The sequence below is a fragment of the Leptodactylus fuscus genome, chromosome 2 (genome assembly GCF_031893055.1).
Source record: "Leptodactylus fuscus isolate aLepFus1 chromosome 2, aLepFus1.hap2, whole genome shotgun sequence".
Classification (NCBI taxonomy): domain Eukaryota; kingdom Metazoa; phylum Chordata; class Amphibia; order Anura; family Leptodactylidae; genus Leptodactylus; species Leptodactylus fuscus.
The window spans coordinates 35960642-35971048 of record NC_134266.1 but is presented as its reverse complement, the minus strand read 5'-3'; the positions used below and the strand labels follow the sequence as shown (position 1 = coordinate 35971048).

At 43.2% G+C, this 10407-nt stretch overlaps 1 protein-coding gene across 1 annotated transcript; it reads left to right on the top strand.

Annotated features, from left to right (window-relative positions):
• Positions 1-230: 230 nt before the first annotated feature.
• LOC142194038 (zona pellucida sperm-binding protein 4-like) lies at positions 231-8381 on the top strand. The gene is made up of 12 exons (XM_075263066.1): positions 231-399; positions 1664-1785; positions 4085-4196; positions 5024-5179; positions 5263-5450; positions 6275-6372; positions 6617-6744; positions 6828-7017; positions 7164-7308; positions 7390-7465; positions 7560-7636; positions 8202-8381. The coding sequence occupies exons 1-12, from the start codon at positions 231-233 to the stop codon at positions 8379-8381; spliced, it is 1641 nt and encodes a 546-aa protein (XP_075119167.1).
• The last annotated feature ends 2026 nt before the right edge of the window (positions 8382-10407 follow it).

Below are 10407 nucleotides of genomic sequence, written 5' to 3'. Positions count from 1 at the left end.
GATTGTACAGGGTTGCGATGTGATCCTATTGTGCATTGGTGCACACGTCTCAGGGCAACATGGTGATCTTTAATTACACAAAAACAGTCACCACCTGTGTAACCCCAGTCCTGAAAGAATGTTCCAGCCCCAATATCTCACTAGGATCACCTGTGTTACCTTCCTCCTCAGGTGTATCAGGGAATAAATAGAAGACCTCCCTGGTTCTGGGTGTAGTCTTAGTGAGCACCATGTTTGGGATGTGGTGGAGGGTTTGGGTTGTGGCCCTATGGGGCTGCCTTGCTGCTGTTTCAGAGAATGTGTTTTATGAGGACCCTCTTCTGATCTGTGGAGAGGACCACCTGGAGTACACCCTGCAGCTTCTGCCCACTAATATCTCTACTAGGCTGTCAGTTTATGGTGAGTTCACGTTTTACTTTGGAGTATCTGGGGCTCCAGTGTCTGTGGGGATGTAGTTTTGTTGGTAAGATGCAAATGTAGGTGTATAGCAGGTATTCTGGTTGTGCTTCTACCAAATTCCTCTTGGCCTATGTGCACATGAATGTGTGGGTCTGTGGTAAAACTGCATGAACATGGATGGCACAATGGTGATCTGTGGTGTGGTGTCAGAGACCTCCATGGACTCCTTCATTAATGGACCTGGGCTGTAAAACTAACAGAAGTTGGACCTGTCCTGAGTATTGCCCCAGTGCTCACTGCCCCTTACATGGACCTGTGATAAAACATGGTTGTGTTATGTATGGGGCTGTTATAAAGTGGGTCAGTGTGTGTGCCTGAATTGGATATGAGCTACAGTAGTGTATGTGTGCCATAAAAGCCACCTGGGTCCACTAAAACAGTGCTTACATGTAGACTTACAATTACTATAATGGGGTCCACAGTTTAGACCCCATACTGAAACTGGCAGAGAGAAGTCTCCAATGCAAATGTGAACTTCGGCTTAAGGCTGAAATGGTGTGGGGTTTTCTCTTCCTGGCATGTGCCCTTGGTCAGATTTGTGACTCCTCATGATCACTGTATTTACTGTCTGATTCTACTGAGCACATGTTTATACCCTTAGATGGTGAGCTTGGCCATGTACTTCCTGCAGTTTTATAAGATGTTCTATTATATACATTGTACCAAGCTTCTATGTCTGTAGTTTGGCCCTATGAGTCCTAATATTGAGACTAGTGGTTCAGGGGCTAACTACTGAATACATAAATGGGTTCCAACTTCTGTTAATGTCCTAAAATCTCTTTAGTAAGGCTGGTCTTACATGACTGCGGATTTTCAATTGCAGACACATTGTATTCAGTGTGGCTGCTTACACCACCGGAGACTTTATCCGTGGTGTGACGAGGTCCGCACTAAATACCGCAGGTCCGCAAAGGCTGTGAATTCATGTCAATGCATGAACTTGCCCATAGAACTCTATGGGCGTGTGGGGCAGGACACAGATGTCTGCAGAATGTCTATTTGAAGTAAAATAGTAGTGTTGCTGATCAGCAACTTGTGGACTGTAAGACCAATACGGTCATGTAAGACCAGCCTAAGAGTGTGACCACCTCTGCATGCACCTTCTGGATGCTGAGCTGTGTATAGCAGGACTTCTAAGTTCCTGATGTCGTCACTAAATGTCTAATGTATACAGTAACAACATGGCTTGAACTCTTATGTCTAGATGCTGATGGAAATGGGACTCCGCTTATCACTGACAAATCCTGCGGTACCTTAGTAACTCCTGAATCTGATGGATCTGTAGTCATTTATGCGCGTTATGATGGCTGTTACACTCATATGATGGTAAGGATTGTAATTCTTTATACCAATTGTGGAAGAACTTTAAATGGCAAACATAGAAACAAGACAGCCCTTTGTATTAATTTTTAAGATCAGGCCATTAATATTAGATCCTTGGGGGCTGACACTTGGCAGATCACTAGTACCCAGGCAGTGTGGGAGAGTCCCATAGACTTCAATGATCTGTGTTTGTACCCCATCCAGATCTCCTATTGATGGGCTATCCTAAGCATAGTTTGTCAGTGAAACTACACAAGGAGCAGCTACTAAAATGAAACCAAGAATATTGCAGAATAAGACCAAAATCATGCCTGTAGCCCCAGTATTGACACTGGTTAAGGTGGGAGCTGCATAGACTGTGTACAGGAGGCCTTTGCTATGACTTGGACATATGGCTTCAGATGGGGTAATCAAAATCACATGCCAAATAAAGTCACTGTTTGGATGACCCTAGGGGTCAGTCACTGTATTAAAGGGATTCTACCCTTAAAAATCTTTTTTCTGTGGCTAACACGTCAGAATAGCCTTTAGAAAGGCTATTCGTCTTCTACCTTTAGATGGGATCTCTGCTGCGCCATTCCTTAGTAATACCGGTTTTTACTGGTATGTAAATTAGTTCTCTGGCAGCGATGGGGGCGGGCCCCAGTGCTGAAAATGCGAAGAGGGTGTCCCCACCGCTGCCTGAGAACAGGATCCTGCGCCGCCTCTGTCTTCTGCTGGATCCTCCCCCTTCTTTCTTCAGCAGCGTCACCTCTGTCGGCTTACACTAGTAGAGCAGACTGCGCATGCTCGCAATTGCGGCCTTGGAACTATGGCCGCGCATGTGAAGTGGGCTCTACTAGTGTAAGCTGACAGGTGATGCTGCTGAAGAAAGAAGGGGAGGATCCAGCAGAAGACAGAGGCGGCGCAGGATCCTGTTCTCAGGCAGCGGTGGGGACACCCTCATCACATTTTCAGCGCTGGGGCCCGCCCCCATCGCTGCCAGAGAACTAATTTACATACCGGTAAAAACCAGTATTACTAAGGAACGGCGCAGCGGAGATCCCATCTAAAGGTAGAAGACTAATAGCCTTTCTAAAGGCTATTCCGATGTGTTAGCCACAAAAAAGATTTTTAATGGTAGAATCCCTTTAAGAGAACCAAACAACTGTAGGCCATTTCCTTACATCATGTAATGGGCTTAACACTACGGTTATGCCAGCGGTCACCCATAGGTGCATAACTTTATTAATCAGCAAGGATAACTCGCACAGACTACACAACTAAAACCATTAATGTAGGGGAATTTCCTGGAAGGCCAAAGCTGTACGGAAACTTGGACAGAGTATATAGTATCAAGGTTATGTCTATCAAAAAGCCTGGGAAACCCATGCGGGGGAGCCTTAAACTTTAAATTACCATTCCTTGTCATATGCCAGATATGTCCACTGCAGTCTTGGGATGGCTTATACAACTGTGGTCCATCAATATTCTGCTCCCATTCCAGCCAATGTGCAGGGAGAAGAAAATGATTTCTCATTCTCCTGTCACTTCAGATGACCACACCCACCTGACTATCTCCCACAGGGGTACTGTTCATTAACTTGCCCCTCCACATAAAATATGAACATGCATGCTTTTTCATTGTCCCATATGTTGGAGGAGTCTTGCATCAAATATAAAAATGACCACCATCTTCTTGATACACATCAAAAACATTAAAACTAACATGCCAGAGATCTGTCCATTGCTCCTCTCAAATGATAAAGAATTGTCAATGTATCAATAAAAATCTCCTACAAGAACAAGCGACACAAATGAGGAGAAAATATTATGGGTCATGAGCTTGGAGCATGACATACGACTCACTGGATTTGGTTTCTTGAGAAAATTATCATGCGATAATAAAACATGTATAGAGCGCCCACAAAATGTTAGCACTGTGCACTATTATACCTTGGATTTTATGGCTATGCCGTAGTTGTATACAATGGTGATGCTCCAACTATAGTGAATCTTCTCAAGTGGTAATGGGACATTTAGGTGAATTTGGTTGCTCAGCATTGGCTGGCTAGGTGACCAAGCTTTAGGTCTTAAGTCTAACTAAAATATATTGTCTATTGAATATTTATTATATTGCAGTCTTGAATATATAGAAGACTAAGTCATGTGTACAAACTTATTACGGACCCACTTCTTAGACACTCAGTCACCAGGCTTGGAAGACTTGCTCTGTACCACCTTCCCCCTGTAGCTTTGCCCCTGTGTATACTTCGGAATTCCTCTTAATTGTTTGCCTCTATAAATTTACTGTCCCTTATAGGAGAATAACTATACAATGACAATCTTCTTGGAAGTCAACACAACTGGAGAATGGGAGGTGTACCAGAAGGAAGATCTGATGTGTCCAGCTTTTCATCTAACTAGTTCTGGAGGTTTGTTATGAGTGGAATTGGTGTCTAAATATTTACAGTCCCATAAAGGAGGTTTTCCGGGCTAAATAAGGACTCCTCTAAGGATGTCATAAATATCAGGCTGGTGGGAGTGCCAGCTAATCAACCCCCACTCCTTCCTCCTCACTATATATTACACACACCACCTGTTTGCAGCACCTAATGCACAGAACAGAGCAAAAGTCAGCAGGTCTGTTCACTGTATAGTAACCAGAATGGTGCAGGGAAGTTCCAGGTCACTGGAATATTATCCAAGCTGCTGGCAGTCTGTTCAGTCATTACATACCATGGCCTCAGCTGCCCACTAGACAGTAAACTGCCTGCTATATTCTCTATCAACTGCTGAGAATAGCTGATCAGTAGGGGTGTGAGCTGTCAGACCCCCCACCCCCACACACACCTGATATTGATAGCCTGATAAGCCACTCTGTAGGGGGTTATACCACAAAGTATTGTCAGAAGGGTCTTGACCTGAGACCCCCTTCCCAACTCATTGATCCTGAGAATGAGGTGGTCCCCCTCCCCAACTGTGCATTCAGCCTGACCACGTGTCTTTAGCGGACAGGTGAATGTTCTCCCAGTCACTTCAATGGAAGCGTTATCCACCTGGTGACACTCCTACATGAAGTCTGGCTAAATGTGCATAAGTGGGAGGTCTCAGTGGTCGGACCCTTTACCGTCAGGTATTTATCAACAACCCTATAGACTTTATGGCATAACCCTTTGACTACTAGACAGCTTGCTTTGGCAGCATCTTCTCATAGCATATTTTCACAGTATATACTTATTTATTTTTTTCCTCCTTCTAGTGGAGGATGCTCCATACCCAAGTGAGTGCTCAGATATCCCTGCAGCAAATAGACTTGCATGTGCCAGTCCTCCAGTCTCCCAGGATTCTTGTCTCCAGAATGGCTGCTGTTATGACCAAACAGACTCTCTAACGCCATGCTACTATGGGAATCGAGGTGCACACTCTTAATGCACGTTTACGCTTTGGAGAAGTTTTACAAAATGTACAGTAACTAAAACCATTGTTCTTTCACCTTAGTTACCCTCCAGTGTACCCAGGATGGCATGCTCTCTGTGGCTGTTTCCAGTGGGGTCACTCTGCCATCACTAATTCTATCGTCAGTCAGGTTCCCCACAGCCAGTGGTACAGCTTGTGGACCTATTGCCCAGAATGATGCTTTTGTGTTCTTCAGTTTTCCACTGACAGCCTGTGGGACCACACAAACTGTAAGTGCCTGGTCTGTGAAAGTCTTGTTTTAAAGGGTGTCTACCACCTCCCCCAATTTATTAGTGCTAAGCAGCAGACCCATTTCTTATTGGCTGGGGGGAGGGGGGTAAACATCCCACCACAGGCACTCTTTGACTCTCCACTTTCCAAACCCCAGAATAAATAGAATAATTTTTTTTTTTTGTCTTCAACCCCATGCTATCTGACCCATAATGCAATGTATTACAATACTAATGAATCTCAAATGACCAGCATTTGTATTACAGGCTGCATAGAGCAGCTTGCAATACAAATCAGACAAGCCTGGGAGCCTTCAATTGGCTTCCAGCTGTTATAGCAACTGACTGCCCCAGATCTTATTCCCAGCTCTGGCAGTCTACAGAAAAATGCTGTTGCCCATGCACCTCCACAACAACTGCATCTTTGATCAAGTAGCTGAGAGGTGTTAATGCTCATGATCAGTGTCAGTACTGATTGAGGGTATTAGTTCCAGGTCTTAGCTGTATAGTACAGCAGATTTGGCAGCTGGCATATTTTAATGCCATCCTTTTGCTACATTCTACTAATAGTACACCAGATGTCTAGAAGTGGTTAGTCTTAAGCAAATGAGATGGCTGGTGTAGTGGAGGTAGATCTTTGGCCCTGAGTGGCAGAAGCTATGCTTCAGGGAGCTGAAGGGGTCCCATTAGTTAAATGCTCACTCTGCTGTAAGCTAACCACAGTCCACTGTTATGGATGCCAGTGGACATCATTGAGACCTCACAAAGCATCTAAATCTCTTGCTTCTTACTCAGTTATAATGTAAATATATTTTCTCAACCAGGTTGATGGTTCTTATGTGACTTATGAGAATGACTTGGTGGCTGACAAGGATGTGAGAACTTGGGGAGGATCGTCAATAACCAGAGACAGTACTTTTCGGTAACAGACTTTCTGCAATGCAAGCCCGTAATCTTCTAGTTAACTGGATTTCCATCAAGTCTTTAATTTTTTTTTTTCCTTGCTCATCCTATCTATAATCGCTAGCTGACTTGTATCCTCTTGACCTTTCAAAGAATGTCCACTTGAACTATACTGACATCTTGATTGTATCTTATTGTTAAAAGCCTTAGTGAAAATCTGTGTAATACTTGGCAGATAAGTAAAATCTTATTTTCTTCCTTAGTGCACACATTCGCTGCAGTTTTATTGTGACTCAAGCAGAACCATTGAGTGTAGAAGTGCTCACGCTGCCACCACCATCTCCTGCCTCTAGTATGGGACCCTTGAACTTGGAAATGAGGATTGCCCTTGGTACAGTTTAACACTCTTGCATCACCCAATTAATTCCATCTTCCTATGTCCAAAGCCTGATGGGTTTTCTGCTTTTCTTATAGATGAACAGTACAAACAATATTACACCACTGAGGATTATCCTATCCCTAAAGTACTCAGGGATTCAGTTTTTGTTGAAGTTCGCATTCTAAACAGAAGAGACCCTGGAGTGGTGCTAATGCTGGATCAGTGCTGGGCAACTGCCTCCATGGACCCTCAGCAACTGCCTCAATGGCCAATCTTGGTAGATGGGTAAGATGTGCACAACTGGATATCCATATTGCTTTAAATGGTCTCTAATTTCTCAAATTAATAGCATAGGAAACTATAGAACTTGGTAACATGTCTTATCAGGCTATTGCCCTTCTCTAAACTTATTTTTAACCCTCCCCAATTAGGTGTCCTTTTGATGGTGACAACTACATGACTCAGCCGGTTCCTGTACAAGATACTTCCTTGGAGTTCCCAGTTCATTATAAACGTTTCATTGTCAGTACATTTGCATTTGTGGACTCTACAGGTCAGACGCCATTAGATGGGCTGGTAAGCTGAATTTACTACAGGATCTTCTTACTGCATTGGATTTGCAATACAATCGCCTCAAACAATTCTGCTTTCTTTCAGGTGTACTTCCATTGTAGCGCATCTGCATGTGTGAAGTCGTCACATGATCCATGTGAGACGATTTGCTCTAGAAGACGTAAGAACTTTCTCTCATACAGTAATGATTGAGACTAATGGGTGGTAGCCTGTGTATGAAAACAGATTACGTATAACTTTCCCCACTCCCTTAGGACGAAGAGCTGTAAATACCTTGGAGCCAGTGACTGTTGTATCTGCAGAAGGACCTGTTGAATTCTACATGGATGGTGTCCATTGGGATGGAGTAGGCCAGTTGAAAGAAGGTAACTTTGCTAAAGTTCATCACAAGACTTGCCACAGGAATTAATGTTGGTCCTTTATTAGTTGTAAGCCATATGTTGTCTAGATAGTTAGGCCAAAGATTAATATTAAATCCAATTCAAAAACTCTGTTCAGTGGTAGGAACACTGAAATGGGGAGTGAAGAGGTAGCAATCTTATTAAATCAGGTGGCCCACAGACTGACCATTAAAGTGGCATGGCTGACTTTTGAGACAATTGTGTTTAACTCTCCCTATAAAAGTTAAAGGGAATCTAATGTAGAAAAGGCAGTTCAGTTTGTATATAGCAGGGTGAGATGAGCAGATTCTTGTAGGAAAAAAATTCAATATAATAAAGACTTTATTCTTTGAAGTCTCTGCTTATTTTTTTTGAGACATTTAGGGGATGATCCTATCACTTACACCTCCACTCATCTCTACCACCCCCAACAATCTACCCAGCTCCTCCTACTCTAGAAGAAGCTTCGTAAGGATTAAAGGGAACCTGTAATACTGAAAATGCAGTCTAGAGTAGAAGACTTGTTTTACATACAATAATTTGGTATATTTATATCTTCTAGGAGATCAAGAAAAAGGGCACCATCTAAGACTAGAGTGGCTCTGGGCTGTGGTGGCTGGAATTGTTCTTGGCATTGCTATACTGACTGTCTGGCTGAAAAAACAAAATGGTTACAACATTAAAGACGTTGTTTAAATAAATTTTAAGTTGTTATATGAAGGTTCTGCTTGTGTGTTTAGAAGTCCCTTGTAGTACCAGTAGAGATATTGGGAATCCTAGATCATCTGACCCTAGATGTGACTGGCTTCAGCTTACTTCTGACTACACATGTATGCTTGGCCAAGTAGGCACATACAACTAACTTGGTAGCCAGGATGTTGCCATCATGCTTGGATCGTTAGGTTTAACTGATCAATCTTATGGTACAAATATCTAATGTTAAAAATTGATAATGGAAACTGACAAGTACCTGTTAATATAGTCTGTAAAATAAAAACTGATGAGTTGTAGGCGAGGTTCACACAACATTAATGGCTCTTGCGGTCATCCATGATGGAAGATGGCAATGGACATTAAACTGTTGCAGAGAACGAGTACAAACTGATTCTCTCTATTTTCATAACACTAATGTAAACGTGACAGATGCTGTCTTGTCATTATGGGAGATAAAATCCTGCATGCATGACTATCTTCTAATAGGAAAGTAATAACATGGCAGCTGTAATGTTTACATTAGTGTTAATGGATACAATTGGCCTGTCCATTCTCTGCAACAGTTCAATGTCTGTTGCTGTCTTCCTATGAAGGAAGACTGTAACAACATTAACAGTAGTGTGAACTCAGCCATATGGATAATCAAAGTGTTGTGAACAGTCCAAAGCATGCTACACATACCAAACTCCATAGTAATAGCCTTATGCCAATTCCTCGTGGTCATGAAGTCTGAAAGGGATCTCATCTGTTAGTTTTTGGGGGTTTTCTTTGTTTGTTTTGTCAAAAGAGGGTGGGATTTCAGGTTCCATAAGAGTTAAAGGAGTCACCATTCATTTCAACCCAGAATGGCTAGGCTCGCACCCTTTGGTGAATCGGTGCCTGTGTCATGAAGATATTTGTCTTTGTCCATATGCAGATGAGCAACTGCAACCCCATCTACACTGACAAATGGAGCTATGTTGGCAAAAGATGCACCAAGGGACAGGTGGTTGTTGTCAAGCTATAGGTCACATAAATCCATATGCTGTGCTGGGTTCTGGTGATATCACTTTACAAGGAATTTTATGACAAATATTTGTAAGAAGTAGTTAATACTCATGACAAATCTATTCCACATGGAGGTAATGAAATCAATGGAGTCCTGCAACTGCCAGGGATTGATAACTTGCATCCTCAGCAGTTTAGCCTGTTGTGTATCACTATTGAAAGGGACTCCCTGCCGTGTAATAGGGGGCTTGTCATGGCACCCAGAGACCTGACCATAACCTCCAACTAGCGGTCCATATGGGTGAGATTAGAAATGTGAACAATCAGTCATGTCACCTGTAAGTCATTACATTGTCCTTGTACAGCATTTACCTGAACAGTCTTTAAAGGCCTGTGTAGAGCCAGTGTATATATTACTATACAGTCATCCTATAATATTGGTATACCGCTGGAGGTCCTCGACATGTTTGCCTCTAACTCCCCCCACCTCACCCACCCATGCTGAACCTCTAGCTACGCCTCTGACTGTATACCATGTCTGTGATGTAGAGATTCCACCAAAGGGAGTGTTTGGGGAACTGCTAAAGCTACTAAGGTAGTGTCTTTAGCCTCTGCCCCTGCTCCTTGACCTCAAACCCCAGGGGTTTAGTACAAGGTTTGTTTTGTAAACGGTCAGTCAGGAGCATGCGGGACAGAGCTGAGGTGAGAAGACCTCTTAGGGTCTGTTCACAGTTTTCTGCAGCAGATTTGAGGTGGAATCAGCCTCAAAAATTCACTGCGAAGAACTGCTCCTGTTGACTTCAATGGAAGCAGCTTGCTGCTTTTTTCCCGCTAGCTACCTTCTTCCTGTAGATTCCGTGGCTGACTCAGCCGTGGCATCTGCAGTGCGAGACTTGCTCCAGTGTAGGCTCATTCATTCAGGCCTACACAGGACTGGGATGCCGTGACAGAATGCCTATGCTGCACCAGAATTCACTTACTGCGAGCCTGTGGAATGTTCACATGGCGGAAAAGGTTTCCT

What these genes read in the sequence shown, in the direction of transcription:
- LOC142194038 (XM_075263066.1), top strand. Translation starts at nt 231, where the DNA reads ATGTTTGGGATGTGGTGGAGGGTTTGGGTTGTGGCCCTATGGGGCTGC. An exon ending in AGACGCCATTAGATGGGCTG is followed by an intron (nt 7,309 to 7,389) that starts GTAAGCTGAATT and finishes GCTTTCTTTCAG; the next exon opens with GTGTACTTCCATTGTAGCGC. An exon ending in TTGAATTCTACATGGATGGT is followed by an intron (nt 7,637 to 8,201) that starts GTCCATTGGGAT and finishes AGTCTAGAGTAG; the next exon opens with AAGACTTGTTTTACATACAA.